General features: G+C 41.2%; 1 protein-coding gene across 7 annotated transcripts in view; it reads left to right on the forward strand.

Annotated features, from left to right (window-relative positions):
- The window catches only part of exoc6 (exocyst complex component 6), a gene marked incomplete at its 5' end in the record, with an annotated part of 95,737 nt that overhangs the window by 19,593 nt on the left and 50,900 nt on the right, over positions 1-25,244 (forward strand). For all 7 annotated transcript variants that reach the window (XM_079658594.1, XM_079658595.1, XM_079658596.1 and 4 more), the window contains one exon: positions 18,049-18,220. In XM_079658594.1, coding sequence (XP_079514720.1) covers positions 18,049-18,220 — 172 coding nt within the window. The remainder of the gene's footprint in view (positions 1-18,048; positions 18,221-25,244) is intronic.

Here is a 25,244-nt window from a genome sequence, read left to right on the forward strand (position 1 = left end):
TCACTTCGCGAGGCATCTCTAACAGCTCTTCAAATGCCTTTGTCACCTCATGAAACATTTTCCAAATATCTCAGGCTGTTTTCTTTCCTCTACTAGTGAATGCAGAAACGGTGTCACATCCCGTGAATGCATGGTGGACAGGGAGAGTGTTGCTTGATCTTGGATCCATGGTAGCAACTACTTCATGCACAGCGATGTATCTGAAACTGATACCAGTACCAATGGCTATCCACATTGCATCTGGTTTTATCTTGTTGAAAGCAGCCACAGCGATTACCACTACATCAGTGTCTGCTGTACGTATCATGAACCTCCTGTAACTGTAAACTCGTGAGAGCATGGGGAGAGCGTGGTCAGGTCACACGTGGCAGGGAAGCAGAGCACAGTATTTCCATGTGTTGTATATATTTCCTTTCCCTCCTCTATAGACAATGTGGTGACATCATTGGAGAGGAACCTCATTCCACAAGAAGTCCTTCCAATTCTTTGGAATTGCAGTCGTTGGTAGGACTCGACTTCTGACACCCTTGCCCCTCTTCTGTCGTGTTGAAGCTTTCAAGCTGCCTGGCGTGTACACATCCCAGATGGCATCAAGGCGCCTACATTTATTTAGCTGGGATGCTATGTAGGGAACAAACACATCATCTGCATACTGCTGGAAGGTCTTTGCTGTACCGGGCCTCAGCATGTGAATTACAAAGGCACTGTCCAGAAACACAGCATCGACCACAGGTGTAGCTGGAGATCTAGCCTCATCTGAATGTATGCAGCGCAGAAGATCTGACTTTGTACCAAGTCTCAGTTTGCTTCCCTCGGACAAAGATGGAGGAGCTACCTGGTTTTCGTGGCTGAAGAAGTCTTCTAGATTACCTTCACCTATTTGGCACGACACGTACAGACGTGAGAAGAGATTGCAATCACTCTTCAGTGCTGCAAGTTGCATTTTCTCTTTTGACTGAGTCCTGATAGTTGGACTGCTGAATAGTGGCAGCTTGTTTTTTGGAAGTGGATCGGTGACTGGCTTTGATGGGTAGGCCTGTCGCGATAATCAATAAATTGACTTATCGTACGATAAATAAAAATGGACCCGATAACTTTTCTGAGCTCGATAAATTGCAGTTTACATGCGTGTTTGTTTACATAAGGATGCGACCAGCATTTTAGCAAGGAGCGCTGTGGCTGCAAGCCCGGTGCGCTGTGGGGGGCGGTGCTCACACACAGCCCATGACACAACCAGGTCAAGACACTCTGCGTGCAGCAGTGTAGCAGTCAAATGAATAATATAGAGACAAGCAAGAGACAACGTGTGACTTACTCAAGGGGAATTTGAAGTTAAATAGGAAGTGGTTGCAAAACCTAACTACACATCTCCGGTGTGGGAATATTTTGGACTGAAGCCAAATCAACGGGGCGAACCTACGGACTTGAATGAGCCGGGCGGTGTGACGCATTTGTTTTAAAAAGGTAGCAACAAAAGCTAGCAATACGACCAACCTTAAACTGCACCTGAAACACAACCTACCCATTCCGTTTTCCCAGCTGGGAGCAAACATGGCAGCTGGAGAGCCCCCACCTTCCCTACAGTTTGCAATCAAAGATGCATTTGCCCGACAATGTAAAGATGTTGGTGTTCCTAGCTCGAAATCTTTGAAATACAGATTTGGATATGGCCTGTTGTAGTGTTACACGGTGTACCAATACTTGAAAGGTACCGTGATACCCTGCCGTTAAAAACGTTACGATTCCTCCGTTTCACTAGTATCGGTACTTTAAGAATGACGGAGAAAAGTACTCCGGTGAGAAAGCGCCGTTTTAATAATAGCCTTGTGTGTTCAGCGCTCTGCTTCTCTCCATGCACTGCAGCCGTGCCTGCAGTCCCTCCCCTCTCAAGCACGCTCTAAGGTCCTCCCCTCTCTCCTGCACGCGCTAGCTGCCAGAGCATGTGAGAAAACGAGAAGCATGGCTGCAAGTGGGAGTGCAACTGCCGCTGCGCCTCGGCTTGTTGACAAAAAAGACGCCAGAAGCGACATTTGGAAGTATTTTAGCTATACCTCTGACATTGAGGGCAAGCCTACGGACACCACGAGGCCTGTCTGTAAGAAATGTTTCAGATCCCTGCCAACCAAGGGAGCCAACACATCAAACTTGGCTAAGCACCTCGCCAACCGGCATCCAGAGCTGTTTAAAGAATTTAAAGACAGACAGGTTAGCGAATGTGATAGATAACATAATTACATCATGCTCAAGCCCATGCCCTCAAATCTAAGTCAAACAAGTGTAATTTATCTCGTGACAAACAAACTTTTTCGTAGTTTGACGAGGCAATTAATGGCAATGATAACTGTCTAATATGGCTATCTTTTTAGCTAACTTACCAATGTGGCTTTTGTAAACGTCACATACACAAAATATCACACACATTTTTGCAATATTAATGTTTCAAGGTAATTCGAATGCCATTATACAATCACAGGGGATATAAGGTGTTCATGTGTATTTTGTGCATGTTAAGCTTTAAAAAATCCCGAAAACTGACTTCTTTCACAATATTTATTTTTCAAGGTCATCAAAGGTTGATTTCCAAATGCCTCCACATCTGAAAATAGTCCTTATCAGAAAGGAAAACATCAGCCATTAGCTGTTAGCAGTTAGCACACAGAGATCACAGCTCCTCATATCTGTTAAGAAACTGTACAGAAGTTAAACAAGTACAAACCACAGACTGTCTGTGTCATGGCGAATACAGTCGCTGGAAGATGCACTGGTAGAAATGTCATGCTTCTTTCACAAAATGCACAATAGCTTTGCTTATCCGCTGCACTAAATGATTACACAAGCCCAAAAATCGTTATGACATCATAAAGTAGCCAAAGTCTGATCAGCTCATTTTCAGACAGGTTTTTATATAAATGGATCAGGATAAAAAGAGAGAGAATCTTTGTTCCTGAAACTTTCAGAATCTCTTTACAGAGAGGAGACACATGTTTATGTATAAAAGACATGAACAAGTGGAGTTTGCATAATAGGTCCCCTTTTAAGAAAAAGTAACCTGAATTATTTGCACAAATATAACCAAAAATGATAATCAAGATTATTTTTGATCAATGTTGAGATACTGATTGCTTAACACCAATATTCATTGATTTTAGCAACAAAATATTTATGGTTCACTTTTACACTTAAATGAACAGAGCACTGCTTCCAAATTACTAATTTTCCATACTTTTTTCTCAATATATTGCAATATATAAATGACATGAAAGCTTCAAATAAAACAAGTTCTGTCAATAGGTTTGTGCATAACACAACCAGATAAACTAGAGAATGCAATTCCTGAAGAAATTGCTAGTGGGAATGCTTTATGTTGAAAAGCTGACGCTAAATGTGTAAGAAGAAAGTGAAGAATTTAGATTGAAATGATACATTAACACTGGGGGCTTGAATATGTGATGAGAGAAGAAAATAAAGTAAAAAGGCTTGGAAAAGCAGCAGAATATTTGAACTGCAAATGCAAACTTTTGTACTAACTTGATGGTGAATGATCTTTCGCCATGCCAACGGCATTTGATGACATCCCATAATACGCTTAGATGTAGGGTTGGGTACCGAGAACTGGTTCCGGTTCGGAACCGGTTCCAATATTTCGATTCCAACGGCATCATTTAGAAATGTGAATTTCGGTTCCGCTTTTCGATTCCTGAGGAAATGTTTCTCGCCACTCTCCGTAGCCTACTGTATGACTGCGGCGGGGCGGGAAATCTAGCGTTTTACCTACACTTCCTACAGCGTAACCTGAGACCAGGGCCGGCCCGTCGCACTGGCGTTATAGATGTTCGCCTAGGGCGCCAGATCTGTGGAGGCGCTGCGCTAACAGCTCTGGACCGTTGGTGCTCATCCTAATTTTCGGCCTTGATGTAACAACATTCATAATTAAGTAAATGTAACACCCTTTTCATCCCGGTTACACTTTTCATTTGCCCTATACGATGGGCGCTGTAAGTGATGAAAATGGGGGATGTTGGCTTATCTGGCACCCGCAGCTCACAGCCAACGTACGAGTGAGCGTGGGAGCGAGCGAGGGAGAAAGGGAGGGTGCACCGGTACCAGCGCTGTTGTTATTAGCATCTGGTGCTAGCTGCTCTAACGGATATTAGAAGATGTTTCTACAATAATGTGGAGGGAGAGTCCTCTCCAGTCAGACTGAGCGGCTGATAACTACAGCTCAGTGAGGTAAAGGACTCGTGAATGTTTAAATAGTTCACTTTAGTCTAAGTTGTCTCAGTGGGTCTCAAACGTTTTGATCACAAGTTATGTAAACACATATTTCCAAGGTACTCCTTTATAATTATTGGGATAGAAACAGGTTTGAAATCATTCCAATGTATACTATAGGACAGTAAACCAGACATATCGTTTTAAGCTGGAGAGATAAAAAATATGCATAAATAAAATAGTAAAATAAGGTATGAATGAACAACAAAAATAAAATACGTTACATGTATTTGTTATTGGCTAAGGAAGGTTATTGGTTATGTTCACATACTTATTTAATTATTAAAATGTAAACCGATCTTTTTCATATGGGTGTTTAGAGTTGTACCCCCTAGATCTAGTCTCTACTAATTATGCTTAAAGTGCACCAGATTGAAGCATTTTACTTTAAAATGTTCAAACATTTCTTCCCGGTATGCCTGAGAAGGCAGATATGCTTGTTTTTCTCAACAAGAACAGTTTTTAAATGGGGGGATGGGGTTCATTTAAAGGTTGGACTGTTACACTGTTGTAGCTTCAGTGGTTCTCCGGTTACAGTTACATAGCAGTGAATATAAACAGACTGATTCATGTGAATATTACTGTAAACTAACCTGTGTAAAAGTTTCTCGAATAAATAGAATTTTTTTGGTGGAAGAAGCATGTATCATTTTTTTACCCTGTCCCTCAAAGAATCGGAATTGAGAACCGTTAAGAACCGGAATCGAAAAGTAGAATCGGAATCAGAATCGTGGAAATTCAAACGATACCCAACCCTACTTAGATGCGTTGATGGCTGCATCGTTACCAAACCTGTGTGTCCCTTAGATGTTTTCACGGCTGGACTGTCAGCCCATATGTGAAGTTTGAGCACTTTTTGAAAATGTTCATAGGAGTTATAGCGACATCGTCTTTTATGGCGAGGGATGCATTTCCATGGAAACGGCATATGATGACACCCCAGAATTGACGTAGAGCTGTTGAGGGCAGGACCATTAACCATTATCTGAAGTCTGCTGCTCTGAGCATGTCAGTTGGAGTTATGACATCATCTTGTTCCATGACACAGGTGTTTATATTTGAGCTAACGACGTGTCCAGAGACGTGTCCATGGTGATCAAATAAATGTGGCAAAGGCTCAAATTTGAACAACACATTTGTAACAGGTTTGTTATAGGTGGGGTAGGTAAGTTTGAGAAACCGTCTCGAGATACACTTTTTGTTATATTCCATGGAATGCTCTTAACATCCCGATAGCAATGAATATCTTAAAGTGGACCTATCATGCTATATTTTAATAATATTGTGTAGGACCATACCTATATAAGGCATATTTATACTTTTTATTTTTCAAAATACCAAACAGATCATGCATTTTAGCCATTCCCCATTTCGCTCAATTTAACACTGTCTTTGCATGGGCTGATTCTGTGAGAACAGCACCATCTACAGGCCTGGCATATGTACTACAGCGTCTCCAGCGCTTTCCAACGGCAATGTCCGTGGCTGTCTCCTCCTGATTGGTGGAGTTGGCCCAATAGCCGTAGCGCCATTTCTGTGACGTCATAGAAGTGTTCAAATCTGGATCAGTCTGTATCAGATTCGTTGCAGCCCCTTTTTAAGAGATTTGGGGATGGAGGAAAATAGAGAGGGTTGTGTTTTCTGACACTTGGTGAGTTCCCTGGAACACCGGGGACACATATTCATGTATAAAAGACGTACAAAAGTGCATTTTGCATGACAGGTCACCTTTAAGTGCTTTGACAAAAAATGTCATCTGTGGAAGCCGTAGTACTGTAAAAAGCACGACCAATCATTTTAGCCGGCCCGGCTAAAATAACTGGATGGCCTACCTGCCTGTCAGCCTTCCATCTCGTGCACAAATTGATCTCCTGCCTTCATTGGTCATGTGCGCGTTCGTGTGTGTTGGAGGAGGGGCTCTGTAAGGAAGTGGCAGATTTCTTCCGGCTGTTTATTTTCAAATTCTAGCGATCTCGAGCTGGTTTCTCCAAAATTACCTACTCCACCTTTAATTGACCAAAAAATATTAACAGTTGGAAGATTGAAAATGGGATTATTATTAGGATTATTTGTAGGTAATTGAAAAGTAGAATCATTTAGAAAGATGTGAACATTGAAGTTTCTATTTTAGAAAAGCTGACACTGTAGTGCATCGCTGGTTTTAAAAGTGATTTATAAGAGTCATATTTAAAGATGTGCTATACTTAAAACATTTATAAAGGTCCTCTGAGTGTGTATCATTAGTTAGCTGATAAAATGTTAGGTATAAATACCTTGACATATTGACTACAAGAGATCAGAATCGGGACAAAAAAATCGGGGATCAGATTTTTAATTTTTTTTTTTTTATTCAATGTTACAAAACAAAAATGACCATGTTCAAGTCTTAAAGTCATCCTGAGGCCTTAGTGTTGGTTTCAAATTACTAGGGGTGCACCGAATGGGAAATTCTTGGCCGAAACCGATACCGAAAATAGGAAACAGTTGGCCGAATGCCGAAAGGCCGAAAATGATTAATATAATATATATATATATATATATATATATATATATATATATATATAATGTATACATTTTTTACCAATGTTGTTCAGCTGCCTGATTATGGAAAAAGACATGATTATGGCAAAACTTGACTTAAATAATAATCACTATTATGGGTCCATAAAACATTTATTCAGCACTTTTGAATGCATACAGTACATTAATTCCAAGTCAAGGGCTTTTTCTTTTCTCTGTAGGATAACTAGAACAAAGTGCATTCAGAACAAAGCCAAGGTGCTTTAAAACTGCATAAACATCTAGGCCAGTAGGCCTACAACAAAATAGTGTAAATAAAGACTGTAACAGCCAGGCCTTCAACAACAACAAATGCACCTATAAGTGCATGCATACAAATGTGCAAACTGGATAAATCCACATGAATGTAACTATTTACAAATTAAATTACAATTGAATTTCAAGAATCTGTAAATAAGGCTGTCTGTCCTCATAAGCAAAGTAGTAAACATTGTATAAAGATACATAAAGTGAAAACTGGATACAAAATCCACAATCAATTACAAATTAAATTACAATTTCAAGAATCTGCAAATAAGGTGGTCTGTCCTCATGAGGAATGTAAACAACATTGTATCATTTAGATACCGAAAGTACAATATATTGAACACTGTGCTGCTGTCATTTCCCCCTAATGATAACCTGAGATGGTGAATTATAACTCACAATGAAAATTGTTCAGGAAAGTGGGTATAGAGTAGACATGTAGAACTAGATAAGCTTATGATAAGCCAGCCTTGTCTACTTACCAAGGAAAAGTGGGAGGTTATTTTTAGGGATGCACCGAATATTCGGCCGCCAAAAATTATCGGCCGAAAATGGTTAAAAAGGCCCTTTCGGCTTTCGGCCGAAAGGGTTCAAGCACCGAAAAAATATCACAGAATGTCAGAGAACAGGGTTACGTTGGTAAACTAACGTGTTGTTGTGATGACGTAATCAAAACGCGGCGACAAGCACGGCGCGCGACCATGCTCGCGGCTTGCTCACAGCCAACATGTCTGCCGCTTGGAGATATTTAAAAATATCAGAGAAAGAGGCGCGGATTGCGATTTGTAAAACGTGTTCAGCTGACATTTCTCGAGGGGGTGTAATTGCAAAGACTTTCACCACTTCGGGATTACTCCACCACTTGAAATCAAAACACCCGGACAAATATGCGGAGTAAGATCAAATCACAAGCACTGACAGCGAGAGACTGTTCAGCGCTGCCTCTCATGTGCTTGATGAGAAGAGGAACAGACTTATGGCTGATAAAGCAGAGAAGCTACTGTTCATTAAAAAGAACCTCCCACTTTTCCTTAATAAGTAGACAAGGCTGGCTTATCATAAGCTTATCTAGTTCTACATGTCTACTCTATACCCACTTTCCTGACCAATTTTCATTGTGAGTTATAATTCACCATCTCAGGTTATCATTAGGGGGAAATGACAGCAGCACAGTGTTCAATATATTGTACTTTCGGTATCTAAATGATACAATGTTGTTTACATTGCTCATGAGGACAGACCACCTTATTTGCAGATTCTTGAAATTGTAATTTAATTTGTAATTGATTGTGGATTTTGTATCCAGTTTTCATTTTATGTATCTTTATACAATGTTTACTACTTTGCTTATGAGGACAGACAGCCTTATTTACAGATTCTTGAAATTCAATTGTAATTTAATTTGTAAATAGTTACATTCATGTGGATTTATCCAGTTTGAAAATTTGTATGCATGCACTTATAGGTGCATTTGTTGTTGTTGAAGGCCTGGCTTTTACAGTCTTTATTTACACTATTTAGTTGTAGGCCTACTGGCCTAGATGTTTATGCAGTTTTAAAGCACCTTGGCTTTGTTCTGAATGCACTTTGTTGTAGTTATCCTACAGAGAAAATAAAATGCACTTGACTTGGAATGAATGTACTGTATGCAGTGTTTCCCCTACCATTGTCTTGGCGGGGCGCTGCGCCCTGCCAAAGGAGCGCCGCGCCCTGCCTGAAATTCAAGGTGTTTTTATTTTTGTTTTTTATTTAAAACAAATATATATATATAGCACCAAATTTCAACTGAAGTAATCTATCTACGGTCACTTTTCACATTGAACATGTGCACTTTTATTAAATAAACTAAACGCCATGTTATTTATCCAATGTGTTCATGTTTGAGTGTCCACTGATTTGCGTATTGACATTCTCCCTCTGCTCTGTTTCTGAAGGGCGGGGCTCACACACACACTCACGCTCACAATCAGAGACAAGAGGCGAGGAAAGGAGAACAACAAAGTGTAAAAAAGTCAAACAAATCAGCTTTATTGCCCCGAGCTCTGCTGTCTGCCCGTTTGTGTGTCCCCCCAAGTTTCAAATTCGTTTATTATTATTTTTTAACCGCAAGCCGTTATCGTCACGGGAGAAGGACACACACAGCCTGCCCAGGTGGACGCGCGCGAACGCGACAACGAAGGTAGCGTGCGCATTCTAAAAATAGCTCACAGATGGAGCAGCTACCGCGGTTTTGAACTACAGCATTGAGATGTGAGTTGGTTTATTCAGTAAATTAGCTCAGGATATTTGGATGTTCTGTCTAAACCTGTTGATGTGAGGCAAATGCAGGACTTGCTAGCTTAATGCTACCGGCATTTAGCGGCAGTGACTCAACAAATTGCCTCTAAAAATGTATCGTCAGCAATGTATGACAAGCAGACTGCTCGTTTAATGTTAGACTCACACCAATAGCTCAATATGATCATAACACGATTGCTTTCATATCAGAGATCAGATGAGATGGAGCGGCCTCCAGTGTAACACTGTACTGTATTACTTTTTAATGTACAAATACTTTGTTACTGTACGATATCAATAACAATAATCCACAGCTCCTCTCTTCTCCAGAGGATAACAAAAATGTGGGCGCGCCGACATTTTTTTTCGAGCAGCACCCTGCCAAGGCAGTAAACCCAGGGGAAACACTGGTATGCATTCAAAAGTGCTGAATAAATGTTTTATGGACCCATAATAGTGATTATTATTTAAGTTAAGTTTTGCCATAATCATTTATTTTTCCATAATCAGGCAGCTGAACAACATTGGTAAAAAATGTATACATTATATATATATATATTTCTATTAATCATTTTCGGCCTTTCGGCATTCGGTTTTCAGCCAACTGTTTCCTATTTTCGGTATCGGTTTCGGCCAAGAATTTCCCATTCGGTGCACCCCTAGTTATTTTTAATGAACAGTAACTTCTCTGCTTTATCAGCCATAAGTCTGTTCCTCTTCTCATCAAGCACATGAGAGGCAGCGCTGGACAGTCTCTCGCTGTCAGTGCTTGTGATTTTATCTTACTCCGCATATTTGTCCGGGTTTTTGATTTCGAGTGGAGTAATCCTGAAGTGGTGAAAGTCTTTGCAGTTACACCCCCTCGAGAAATGTCAGCTGAACACGTTTTAGAAATCGCAATCCACGCCTCTTTCTGTGATATTTTTAAATATCTCCAATGACATGTTGGATGTGAGCCAGCCGCGAGCATGGTCGCGCGCCGTGCTTGTCGCCGCGTTTTGATTACGTCATCACAACAACACGTTAGCTTACCAACGTAACCCTGTTCCCTGACATTCGGTGATATTTTTTCGGTGCTAAAACCCTTTCGGCCGAAAGGGCCTTTTTAACAATTTTCGGCCGATAATTTTCGGCTGCCCAATATTCGGTGCATCCCTAAAAATTACACAACATCATGTATGTGTTGCTTCTTTGGGGCTTGTTTTCATAGACCTGGTTGCTTATTTCTCTCAAATCTGGCAAAAGAGTGGGCACGGCGCATTGTCTAATTGTAGCAGTAAGCTAACGAGTACTGATAAGCTTTATTTTGTTTTGATCCAATGCTGCACAACTGAACTGATCCAATGCTGCTGTGAAAAAAAAAGCTATATCCATGTTGGATAGAATATCAAATTTAAATAAAAAGATAACCTTAAGGGACAACTTGAATGCTTTTTTTTCTCTTAATGCATTGCATAAAGATCGGATCGGGAAAAATCGGTATCGGCAAATTGTCAAAATCAAATGATCGGAATTGGATCGGGAGCAAAAAAAGGTGATCGGGACATCCCTAGATTAACTGACATAGCAACAGTCGCACATGGTATATAAGTGGTGTGGCTGAGTACTTTAAAGGGTTCATGAATAGAGGGGACTTGAATGTGAAATAAGAACAAGAAAATAAAAGTCTAAATGCATGAAAAAGCAGCAGAATATTTGAACTGAAAACTTTAGAACTAAAAGCATACGTCACCACCAAAAGAATATGTGGAACATGTTGAAGTCAGTATGAAGTCTCCATCAGACGGAAAAGAATAGGCTGAGACAGTCTGTTAAACTCCAGTGACCTGTCATTATGCTACGTTCACACCGGACGCGATGCGATGTTTGGGGGCGGCGCGATTACATGTAAAGTCAATGCAGAGACACGATCAAACGCGAATTCGCTCCGACGGCGCGCATGAAGCGGTGGACGCGGCGCGAATCACGCGATTGAAGGGGGCCGCGTCAAACGCGAGAGTTCAATTTTTTCAACTCGAGCGTCAAATTCACGTGACGCGTTCTCGCGGAAGCCAATCAGCGGTGAGGATCTCAGCCTGCCGTCACTGACGTTCAACCAGAAAACATCAGCCATTAGCTGTTAGCAGTTAGCACACAGAGATCAGAGCTCCTTATATCTGTTCAGAAACTGTACAGAAGTTAAGCAAGTACAAACCACAGACTGTCTGTGTCATGGCGAATACAGTCGCTGGTTTATTTATGTCTGTAGGCCGTTGTTATGAGTGTGGAGTGAGCATATACAACGTTAGCTTAGCCTGGTCGACCCAATCTCCATTGAGAAAACATGCATTTTAGAAGGTTTTTCGCCTGCCGTCTTGTCTGCAGACTTGTCAAAGCATTAATTCATGGTTTTTACTAACCGGTATCAGTATGTTGTTACGTCAGCATCATTTAGAAACGTGTATTACAATTGAATCACGGGAAAATATGTTCATTTTGTTGTGGTTGTAGCTCCCGAGCCAGCGAGTCTTGTTTGAATGATGCGAGTAAACACAGCTGGCAGCCGCGGTGAAACTCGAGTGACTAGAGCGATGCGATAGGAGCGTTTAGAGCGAAGCGAATATTTGCATCGCGTCCGGTGTGAATGCAGCATAAGTCTGCTGCTCTAATTATGTCAATTGGAGTTATGACATCATCGTGTTCCATGACACAGGTGTTTATATTTGAGCTAAAGACGTGTCCAGAGATCCAAAGGTTTCCATTGTGATCAGTGAGAGGAAAGCATTTTCATTGTTCTGAATGAGAGATAAACCTGTTACATGTGAACGTTTTGTTGAAGAACCGTAACAGATATCTGTGAAATTTCAAAGCGTGAAGCATGTCAAGGAACTTCAGCATCTGAAGTGTACTTTTTGTGTACTTTCGGGTTCATAATGTGGCCTTTTTGGCGGATTAACTAAAGGTGTGCAGCTGCTGTGGTGGGGAAAGGTGAGGCTGCATTTACAATGGGTTTTAATGGAGACATGTTGAAAGTTTTAGTCACTTCATGCCCTCAAGAGGCATTTTGTTTAATTATTTTTGCTTAATTATTTTGTATCTTTCAAGCTACGAGATGTTTTCCTACGTTTGTCATGAACAATTATGTCTCAGGAATGTAGGGTTTGGGAATTATGGCACGTTTAAAGGAAAATATGAAGGCAAAATGAAATCTGTCCTCTACTCTAGCTGTGACATCACGCACTCTAAAATCGGAAGAAGGCCTCTTTACCAAGGTCTGAACAATGTTTAATATATCTAAAAGTACGAATTAGATTTAAAAGTTACACGAATAATGTCAGAAAGATGTGTAACATTTTAAAGTTGGAAGGAGGTTTCTGAGTGAAAGTATGAAGGAGCAGTTAGCAGTTGAAGAAGGAGCAGTTAGCAGTTGAAGTTGCATGAAGATTGTTGAAGTCTGAAGAGTTCTCCATTGACTTCCATGTTAAAAATGGGATGTATTATGGGATGTATCTCTGGAAAGTTATGAATGATAAAAGTAATAGCCATTGATTCCCGACCGAGCTGAACGTTTTGATGTTTGTACGGAGTTTCTGCGATGTTCAATGTGGGAGAAAAAGCAGCTCAAAATAACCCGGCTGAATAATAAAGAAATGTTGTGGTAGCATAACAGATAGTGGGAATGCTGTGTCATTATTCCCACTAAATAAATGAATGTTTTGCAATCCTAAGACGCTACTCTGTACACATTCCCTCAGCTTTAGTTCTACATATTTTCATATACAATTAAACTGAATACTTGGAAACAAACCAATATACACTATATAGACAAAAGTATTGGGCCACCTACACATTACACCTACAGGAGCTTTTATGACATCCCATTCCAAATTCTTAAGCATTAATATGAAGTTGGTCCCTCTTTGCAGCTACAACAGCTTCCACTCTTCTGGGAAGGCTTTCTACAAGATTTTGGAGTGTGTCTGTTGGAATTGTTGCCCATTCATCCAGAAGAGCATTTGTGAGGTCAGACACTGATGTTGGACAAGAGGCATATTATTACTCCATCAAACTTTACAGTCGGCACAATGCAGTCAGGCAGGTAACGTTCTCCTGGCATTCGCCAAACCCAGACTGGTCCATCAGAGGACAGATAGAGAAGCGTGATTGGTCGCTCCACCCAACAGGTTTCCACTGCTCCAGAGTCCAGTGGCGGTGTGCTTTACACCACTCCATCCGACGCTTGGCATTGTGTTGGTGATGTAAGGCTTGATGCAGCTGCTCGGCCATGAAAACCCATGAAGCTCCCGGCGCACAGTTTTGGTGCTGATATTAATGCCAGAGCTGGAACTCTGCAGTTATTGAGTCAACAGAGCTTTAGCCACTTTTAGGCACTATCAAGCGACAAACTCTGGGGAAGAGCCGGGACGCCAATGCGGAAGTGCCTCAAACTGCAGTTCATCTAGTGGCCAGTAGGAGCAGTCTGCAGAAGGGAGCAATTTCCATAGACCCCAATGTTAAAATGCCCAACTTTAGAGCAGAATTAAACATGTTTACATTGTGGTTCAAAAAACCATATTCTCTGTATAGTTAAATCCCCCCTTCATGAATATGGATTGGGGGGGTGAATTTTTTCTCAAGTCATCTGTTTAATTAATATTAAGCCTTAAAGCTTTTGCATAAATTAGGGCGTGGTCACTTTAATGGACATGTACATGCCTCACTGTCAGCCAACAGCAACGTGTCCACTCTGCTAGGCTACAACCATAGAGGCTACAACGTTAGTTAGTTGTAGTTACTGTACTTGACCCTTTAGCTTTAGCCGTGTTCGTGGTGATTGTGCCTTTTAGGGAATATTGTTACAAATACCAGACAATTAAAATGTTGTGCTGTGTGCTTGAATGTACTAACAGAACTTCCAAGAAGTCTAAAATGATAATATTATACATGTCCCGTTCGCAGGTGTTTGTGTGCTTGGTAGCTTAGCTTGTTACTTATTAGCCAGCTAAGGATGTAACCCTTTATACTATATACATTTTAGTTTATGATTCAGCCTTGGGTAAGACTTTTATAGTCTATGGCTATGACGCCCATAATACTAAACGGGAGCAAATGTTAATAGGGGACCCAATTATCCCAGTGGTGGCTGCCGGAGCTAACGGAGCCGCAGGGGGCTAGCTCCAGCCGACGTCCCGGAGCTAGCCCACTGCGGCTCCGTTAGGTCCAGTGCCGGGCGGTGGAGTCCGTCTTTTTTCTTAACGTGTGAATGACAAGCATTAAGAATAACAAAACATAGCTAATTCTCTTGCAGATTGTCTCATTTGATTATGAATGTAACGTTCATATAGGGGAACTACACTGTTAGCAGTAACTTGGTATGCACGTATTTCATGTTAGCTTAGCTTCTTAGCCTGAGCTAGCTCTGTTTACTTCCAGTTCGGAGGCAGCAGGTCCCGCCTCGGCTCCGCCTCTTTGCCCTTATTTGGAGCAGGCGGGATTAGACTCTGACGTCGCAGTTAATCATGGAATATATAGGTGAGAGAAATTCCACAAAGTGACTTGTTGCAACTCTGGCGTCCTATTACAGTACCAAGATCGTAGTAACACACTACTGCTGTGTGTGCAGACTAAAGCGTTTGAAGTAAACAACATTTATATAATATATATTTTACAATACAAAATTATTAGCAATATATACATGAAACTCTTCAATTAGAATGCTAATACAACCTACCACTTACATGGTAACAGCTAGCCATGGTTTGAGTTTATGACTTCAGTGTGAGTGATGGTGTAAAACGTATATGTAAATAAGTAGCCCAGGTGCTCCAGGCCGCACCTGTGTTTTTGTGGATTTCCATCAGCGCTTATCAGCAATGACCCACAGTTCCAGATAAAATACCCTTCAGCAAATGCTATTCATGTTTTTGTGAGTACCTTATCCTTCAACAGGATAAAGGTACAGCAGAAAACAACAACCTCATCTAAAAATCTTCTTTGAACAGCAGAAGGGAACACTCCCCTCCAAAAAACCAACATTGATACGACACACACCTCCACATTTAATATGTGGCAGTTATAGAAAGGAAAGGGGGGAGACAGTTAAAGGCAGACGAGCAGAAAATCATTGATTTGCTTATGTTATCAAACCATTACATAGTTCGGCCTGTGTGGGGTGATTTAACACTAGAACCTTTGTATTCAGGTTTGGCACATTTGACTGTACAAAGACTTTGTTGTATAAATAATCAAATGTAGTGTTTTGTTATGAAAAGGCTGCAGCTGAATGGAAATGACGTGTAATAAACAGTGCTTTTGTAAAAAACAGTTACTGATGTGAACAGAACTGGGGTAATCACTACTCAACTTTGACATCGACTCTGTTCTGACTGCATTAGTTAAAATGTGTGTCTGATATGCTGTTCTGGTTTATGACTGCAACGGCTATGTACAAAGTATTTTGCGGGAATCGTGACGTATCGCCTCTGCTCTTTTTCTTTAAAGGTTTCAATACATTAACAAACTAATGCATACCAATACATATGTTTTTTTTTTACATTTTTGATATTACATGTTACTTGTTAGATGCTTTTATCCAAAGCGACTTAAATACTCAATACTGTGGGCAATCCCCACAGGAGCAATTTGGGGTGAAGTGTCTCAGGGACACAACAACATGCTGACTGCAGTGGGGTTTGAACCTGTGTTCCCTTGATCCCAACACCAAGGCTCTATCCACTGCACCACGCGCCACACGCCTCCCTCCCTTTTGACAATGCACTATCAATTTCAGCCTTTTGGGTTGCTAGGCAGAGTAAGGTGATGTAGCTTGATGGTGTGGACCAGGATCATTTTATGCAGCTAATAATACTGTTTTAAATTACAATATGGCTTGCAAAAGTTTACCTAACAGCCTACTGTCAACATGACACAATGTTACACAGTATATGAGTGTAAAGATATGTTTACTTGTTATTGTTTTCCTACACATAACATACCATAGTTAGTTGAATGTTTAACCTGTACTTCTAAACACAAAGAAGGTGGTGTGTTTAGCTCGTTATTGTCAGACACAACAGCAAACATGTTAAACAGTTGTCTGGAAACCAAATTGTTCATTTCAAAAGTATAATCCCAATGTGTATCCCAAAGGCCTAACTTCAAAAGTATTCATTTGATTTGTGCTTTCCAAGAAAATTCAAACCTTCTTCTTAAATCTGGATCCATTTTCAAATTTTAAAAAGAACGTCATGGACATATTTCATTGTATAGTTTTCTTTTAAATGATTGAAATTAAATTCAATATTTGCTACAGATCTATAAAACAAAGTCAGCGGATAACTTTTCTGGTAAACCACATGTGTGTTTGACTCCATATCATTGTATTATTCAATACTTTGGAAGTCACAAATAGCCTGCCTTGTCCCCCCCCACCCTCCTCCTCATCGGTGTGTTCCTGAAATCGTTAAAAGGCACATGGGACCTGTGGTCATTTTTTTTACGGATAACATCTACATCTGTGACGGATGTTTACACAAAAGCACTGTGATCATTCCTAATATAATATTATTTATTATTATCAATTCATGAATGTAGCACTCCATTACAGTTTCACTAGATGGAGCTGTTACTCCAGAAAAAAGAAATGGTAGTTAAGGCTGAGGGCTCAAAGACTGTGTCTGATGGATCCTGATTCATCAACCCTTCTAAATCAAAAGCATGCTAACTTAAAGGCCATATATGTATATATCAATCAATCAATCAATCAATCAATGTTTATTTATATAGCCCAATATCACAAATGTTACATTTGTCTCAGTGGACTTCACAGTTTGTACAGAATATCAGTATGACAATACGACACCCTCTGTCCTTAGACCCTCACATCGTACAAGGAAAAACTTCCGAAGAAAACCCACAGTTTAAAGGGGAACATGGGAGAAACCTCAGGGAGAGCAACAGAGGAGGGATCCCTCTCCCAGGACGGACAGACGTGCAATAGATGCCGTGTGTAAATTGAAAAGATAATACATTTACAACATAGGTAGACCAAATGTTTGGAAATGCATGTGTGTATAATAGGAAGATGAATCCACGAGGATATCCATCCAGGACTTATGATCCAGGACCACAGCCACGACTCAAGATCCAGGGCTCGCGATCCAGGACACAGGACCGCAGCAACAGGATCATCCATGACTCCGGATCCCAGCTTATATAGACACCAAAAAGAAAGAAAATGGTTAATCGGAACATGTTTAACACTGGAAAAGAAATTTTAGAGAAGGAACAATTTTTTATTGTCATGAAAGTGAGAGAAAAAAATATGCAATTTCAACTAGTTTAATGTAGATTTACTCGACTTAAAGCTAAGGTATTCTCTCTTTAAGAATTAGTATTTATAAAAGGGTGATTAAAGCTTATCAACATTTTTACGAAATACCATCTTTAAAATAAATGTGAGCCTTCTTGGGGCTACGCCTTCAGTGCTTATTATACATAATAATACAATCTGTCACAATGTAAATACTACATATCCACACACTATAACACACACTGATAAATGCACATGCAACAATATAGTGTCAGCTGAACAGTTCTGACAGTCTTCTCTTTTTCTCCATCTCTCCCTTCCCACCTTACCCCCTTCTTCTTCGTTCTCCGCTCCTGTTTCCTCATCTCGTGTGTCTCTCTCAGATCTATTTACGATGACCAGCCCAACGCCCACAAGCGCTTCATGGAAAAGCTGGATGCCCGGATAAGGAACCATGACCGTGAGATTGAAAAGATGTGCAATTTCCACCACCAAGGCTTCGTAGACGCCATCACAGAGCTGCTGAAAGTCCGCGCTGACGCTGAGAAGCTGATGGTAAGAGAGCTCACTGTAAAGAGGACTGAGGCCAGGAGCTCATATAGCAAGGCAGTGTGCTCTGCAAGCCAACATCCACTCACAATACATAGGCCACATGTACTCACATGTTCTTTCAAACTAGATTGCCAAAGAACAAATAAAATATGTTTTTACATTATTAAGTCTGAAACTGTTTTATGCATTTTAACTTAAATAACTTTAAATAATCCACTACATTTGTATAAGGTTAGTTATTGTGAAAGATGAATTCCAATACCCACAATAAATGTTTCTAATAGTGTTCTGTTCATAGGCTTCAATGTTTCAGACACATTCAGAGGGCTTTATGTTGCAATAAACATTATTGCACTATACACATATTATATTATTATTAGTTGCAATTGTCGCAATTAAAGGGCAGCCTGTACAACCCTGTCTCCTAAAAATTACGTTCCCACAGAACTAAACTGCATTCTCAACTACGTTTAGCTAGAAACGTATTTTCTCCCACGTGACGTTCGTTATGAACGTATCTCAAATACGTTTATTTCCTACATATCTTCTAGAAACATATTTTCTCCCACGTTACGTTTCCGATGAATGTATCTTAAATACGTTTATTTTCTACATATCAATTTATTGTCTTGCTTATAATAATGATAATAGTCATTTATAAATATCATTTTAGAGCACACATTTGAAATCAGTAGGCGAGGCTGTAATTTCACCAGCTGTTACTCTCATGAGCGAGGCAGAACATAATAGTTTTAACATGCCAAAAGCTGCTGTGTCGTTTATTGCACCTCAAATATTAAAAAAAATCCAGAGTTACGTGTTTCTGTATACCTCTAAGAAGAAAGGACAGTAACAGAAGATCTCTGTGGCTTCAGGTTTGATCGCCGTTCAAATGACAGCGTTGGTTTCCCCAAAAGTGGGCGGGGCTGTAAAGTGACGTAGATTTTACTCTCATCTATTATTCAAAACCATTCTATTTATTAGGGCCTGAGCACGAAGTGCAAAGACCTATTGTTATTCTAACGTAAATTACATGCCAGTGTTTTATCTTTTTATTTATTTGTTTTTATTTTAAATCGTATAATGTCTGACTTTTTTTCCCGTCTGTGAGGAAAATAAATGGGGCTTAGAGCCTCAAAATACTGAAATCTGTATTTTTAAAAATCTTTTTTTCCTTCTAATTTGTTATTATTTTCTAAATAACACAGTGTTATTTACTCAAAAATAACACACAATTATCCTTGTTTTTATTTATTCGTTTAATTCTATAATCTTGGGCTTTTTAGCCGTAAAAAAAGTCACCGGAAACAGACGTAGGCCTATAAGGGACATTTCAAACCATATCTATGTTTCGAACGATACACACCACAAACCCACTGAACAGATTACCCAAGATCCTCAGCTTGAAGCTCGTTGATTGGATGTTTTAGCCGTAATGCATGTTGGGATATGATGTTAATGTGATATGTTATCCGAAAACATTTAAAAAAAAGAAAATAATACTTTATTCCGAGTGTTCTTGCTTTTCTCTTTGGAAGTCACCACATAACGGCATTGTAATACACGGTTCGGCTGTATTACATATTACACTTCTGCCGTAGTTCTTTATTTATAGAGCCCTGATGAGAAGACTTCTGGACAAACAGGAGAACTGCCGCCAAAACTGAATATGTGACGTGGATCATAAATATATCAACAATTAAACAACATCTTGCATTTCTTTTCACAAAATACGTCTCCCCGCAGTATCAATAGTAATTCGGCTTACTTTTATATTTGATCCAATTGGTAGATAGGTTATATTTACACCATAACGGTGCACAGCTGATAGAAAAGGACTTGTAGTTTTTAAAGAGATTACTGATTTTTTTCTGTGATGTTTTACAAATCAGATATTAATGTGTAGAGGTAAAACATGAGAAATAGTATAGCAATATCCTGTAAAATTATGTAAAAACATGAATAAAACTACACATCTTCAGATGTTATACATACATAAGTGTTCTACACTAATAATACAAAGTTAATATTAGTATGCTGTGTGTACCTTGTGTGCACCACCTAGTGGTTAACGCATTTTATTTAATTATTTTTGTTGAATGATGTTATTTTTGTTGAATAATGTTATTTGATTAAAAAAATATTAAGAGTTCATACTTTCATAGGCGGAAAGTAGAAGGTCAATGATAGAAATATAGAATATAAAAAATCAAGAAGATATGTAAGTGATCTCTACAATAAAACAGTTTAGTGCTGGATGTAGCCTACAAAGATATTAATGAGGATGTGCAAAACAGACAAACTAATTAACCTTTATTAACACATTAAATAATACTTTAGGTTAAGGTCTTCTTTCAAATAAGAAAAAGCTTTGGGGGTATCTATCTACAGATAAATATTAAGCCTGACAAAGTACTTAACGTCTAATATATTGCTTTCCTGCAATGTTAACTGTGTTGAAGCACTTATTTTAACTGATATTATACACATTAATTATACTCTTATGTATGTAGGTAGTATAAGAAATGTGCAGAATTTGACAGTTTAATGGTGTAGGTATACACACATATTGATAGATATCTTGTAATGCACTGTTGAGGAACCTGTGACCCAAGTTTTTCATTCATTGCTTAACTACACTGTAGTTGTGTATGATATGTCAATAAATCTTAGAAAATCTTGAAATCTTGAAGGGATGTGCAAAATAGCAATTATATACAGTTTTTAATGAACTATTAGTAGAGAATAACGAGTAATTAATATGCTTTATAGGGATCTGCAGATAAATGTTTAGTCTTCTCAAGCACCAACTATCAAATATCTCTCCTGATTGTTGGCTCTTGACAATCACCTTCCCTGAATTTTACTCAGGTGTAACTAAAGTCTGCTTTAAGGGTTGTTTATATTTCACATCATTAATCAGAATCTGCAAAGTAACTAAAATAAATGTAGTGGAGTAAAAATACCAGGTTAACCTCTGAATTGTAGAGTAGAATTACAAAGTAACAATGAGCTGTCATGTGGGTATATATTAATGCTGCCCATTATGGATACAAGCGATTTTCACCCATTTAGTAATTACATGTTTTACATTTGTACCCACCAATTTGTTTCCTATCGCCTAAACCTCCAGGGCTGTACACAGTTTAATACTGTCAACTTCTAATTTTGGGGAAAACGTCTTTTAAAACTACAATTCCCGGTAGAGAGTTGCCATAGAACATGTTGCGAAACACAATAGCCAGCATGTGTATTTCTGGGGGGGCTTTCGAGTCCAGTTTTGAATAGTCTGCCGTGGTTTCGTTCCATTTCAAAGTGCTTGGCGCTCGGCGTAACCTTGGCGCACTGCCACTCCAACATCCAATCCTTGAGCTTGAAGATTAATCACGGGGTTTGTCAACGCGACTGTATTCCCAAACGATAGCTGGGGATTATGGGTAGTGTAGTGTCTTCGGCCATCCTAAACTGAATTTTTTCCCGGATATCATGTCGCATTAACAACACCACATCTGGCGTCACAGAGATCTTCTGTTACTGTCCTTTCTTCTTAGAGGAAGTACAGAAACACGTAACTCTGGATTTGTTTTAATGTTTGAGGTGCAATAAACGACACAGCAGCTTTTTAAAAAAACTATTATGTTCTGCCTCACTCATAAGAGTAACAGCTGGCGAAATTACAGCCTCGCCTACTGATTCCAAATGTGTGCTCTAAATTTTTTTTATAAATGACTATTGTCATTATTATAAGCAAGACAATAAATGGCAAAAATATATAGAAAATAAACGTATTTAAGATACGTTCATAAGAAACGTAACGTGGGAGAAAATATGTTTCTACAAGATATGTAGAAAATAAACGTATTTGAGATACGTTCATAACGAACGTAACGTGGGAGAAAATATGTTTCTAGCCAAACGTAATTGAGAATGCAGTTTAGTTCTGTGGGAACATAATTTTTAGGAGACAGGGTTGGCCTGTATGCACGCTCCCATTGTGTTCAAAAAGTTCATTATCATCTTTACTTACTTTACTTCACTGTGCCACATTTCTCCCAGAGGTGGAAGAAGTACTGATTTACTTAAGCAAAGATGCAATACTACACTGTAAAAGTACTCTGTTAGAAGTAAAAGTCCTGCATTCAAAATTGTACTCATGTAAAAGTACAAAAGTATTGGCAACAAAATATACTTAAAGGTCCCATGTCATGCTTTTCCGGTTATTACCCGTGCCCTTGTGTGTTATGAAGCTTTTTATGCATGTAAACGGTCTGCAGTCACAAACCCTCAAAGTGCACCCTGTAGCGAGTAAAACTCTAACAGAGACAAGACCTGTCTATGCTGCCGCAGAACGCCTCGTTGGACATTTTTCGTTTTCCATTTTTTCCTTCCTGAGTATGGTGACGTAACCATACCCAGGTCCAAATGGACCAATCCGTGGAGCTCCTCACACACACACACACTCACTCACTCACTCACTCACTCACTCACTCACTCACTCACTCACTCACTCACTCACTCACTCACTCACTCACTCACTCACTCAGCCTTAACTTTTCTCAGCTGCAGCTCCACAGATTTCTCAGCCTGAACTCAGCCTGAGACCCCACGCAGCGACCAGGAAACGACACCAGTAATCCAGCTCACACTGTCCGCTCCTCGAGCCTCAAATGGCGGAGCAGCGAGCCCTGCAACGTCCCGCCAACACGGCACCCAGACCAGTGGCGGATTTAGGATTGTAGGAGATCCGGGGCTTAGCCTAGGAGTTGTTGGGGGGTGCAGGGTTAAAATGCTATTTTTTTTTTACAAGTGGGGGGTGGACCGAACATCCTTTAGGGGGTTCGTCGCCTCCTTTAGGGGGGTCCGGGGGCATGCTCCCTCGGGAAGATTTTTTTTTAAATATTGAAGAACCAGCACCTTACCGTGGTAGAGAGGTTTGTGTGCCCTGATGAACCTGGGGGCTGTGTTGTCTGGAACCTTGTGTTCCTGGTAGGGTCTCCCATGGCAAATTGGTCTCAGGCAAGGGGCCAGACTAAGATTGGTTCACAAGACCTCATGAAAGACGACACACGAAGTGAGGATACCCGGCCCGGAGGAAGCCCAGGGTCCCCTTCTGGAGCCAGGCCCAGAAGGAGGACTCGTCGGCGAGCGTCTGGTGGCCGGGCTTGCCACGGAGGCCGGCCGGGCACAGCCCGAAAAGGCGACGTGGGCAACACCTCCGCTTCTCCGTCCCGCGGGCCCACCACCTACGGGAAACAGCGATGGGGTCGGGTGCGCTGCCAGAAGGGTGGCAGTGAAGGCAGAGGGTCTCGACGGACCAGACCCGGGCGACAGAAGCTGGCTTTGGGGACGTGGAACGTCACCTCCCTGGGGGGGAAGGAGTCGGAGCTTGTGCGGGAGGTGGAGCGTTACCAGTTGGATCTGGTTGGGCTCACCTCTACGCACAGCGTCGGCTCTGGAACCTTACTTCTGGATAGGGGTTGGACTCTATTCTTCTCCGGAGTTGCTCAATGTGTGAGTCGCCGGGCGGGTGTGGGGATACTCACAAGTCCCCGGTTGGGTGCTTCGTTGTTGGAGTCTACCCCAGTGGACGAGAGGGTTGCCTCTCTACGCCTGCGGGTTATGGGGGGGAAAACTCTGACTGTTGTGTGTGCTTATGCACCCAACAGCAGTTCAGAGTATACGGCCTTCTTGGAAACCCTGGAAAGAGTCCTGTATGGGGCTCCTGAAGGGGACTCTTTAATCTTGCTGGGAGACTTCAACGCACATGTGGGCAATGATGGAGACACTTGGAGGGGAGTGATTGGGAGGAACGGCCCCCCTGATCTGAACCGTAGTGGTGGTTTGTTACTGGAGTTCTGTGCTAGTCATGGATTGGCCATAACAAACACCATGTTCGAACATAAGGATGCTCATAAGTGTACGTGGTACCAGAGCACCCTAGGCAGAAGGTCCATGATCGATTTCGTTATCGTATCATCGGACCTGAGGCCGTATGTTTTGGACACTCGGGTAAAGAGAGGGGCGGAGTTGTCAACTGATCACCATCTGGTGGTGAGTTGGGTCGAGTGGCGGGGGAAGCCTCTGGATAGACATGGTAAGCCCAAACGTGTAGTTCGGGTGAACTGGGAACGTCTGGAGGAGGCCCAAGTTCAGGAGGCCTTCAACTCACACCTCCGGCGGAGCTTTTCGGGCATTCCTGTATAGGTTGGGGACATTGAACCAGAGTGGTCGGTGTTCAAAGCCTCTATTGCCGAAGCCGCGGCGGGGAGCTGTGGTCTCAAGGTCCTAGGTGCCTCAAGGGGCGGTAACCCTCGAACCTCCTGGTGGACACTGGTGGTCAGGGAAGCCGTCCGACGGAAGAAGGAGGCCTTCAGGGATTTGTTATCCCGGGGGACTCCCGAAGCAGGTGCAAAGTACCGACAGGCCCGAAGGACAGCAGCCTCAGCCGTGGCCGAGGCAAAGCAGCGGGTGTGGGAGAAGTTCGGAGAAGACATGGAAAAGGACTTTCGGGCGGCACCAAAGTTGTTCTGGAAAACTGTCCGACACCTCAGGAGGGGGAAGCAGGGAACCATCCAAGCTGTGTACAGTAAGGATGGGACGTTGTTGACCTCAACTGATGGAGTGTTAGGGCGTTGGAAGGAGCACTTTGAGGAACTCCTGAACCCGACAACTCCGCCCTCTATGTTAGAGGCAGAGCTGGAGTATGACGGGGGATCGACACCAATCTCCCGGGGGGAGGTCACTGAGGTCGTCAAACAACTTCACAGTGGCAAAGCCCCGGGGGTGGATGAGATCAGCCCAGAAATGCTGAAGGCTCTGTGTGTTGAGGGACTGTCATGGTTGACACGTCTCATCAACGTTGCGTGGAAGTCGGAAACAGTACAGAAGGAGTGGCAGACCGGGGTGGTGGTTCCCCTTTTTAAAAAGGGGGATCAGAGGGTGTGTGCCAATTACAGAGGCATCACACTACTCAGCCTCCCCGGGAAAGTTTACTCTAAGGTACTCGAAAGGAGGGTCAGGCCGATTG

The sequence above is a fragment of the Notothenia rossii genome, assembly GCF_949606895.1.
Source record: "Notothenia rossii genome assembly, chromosome: 11".
In the NCBI taxonomy this organism is placed as follows: Eukaryota; Metazoa; Chordata; class Actinopteri; order Perciformes; family Nototheniidae; genus Notothenia; species Notothenia rossii.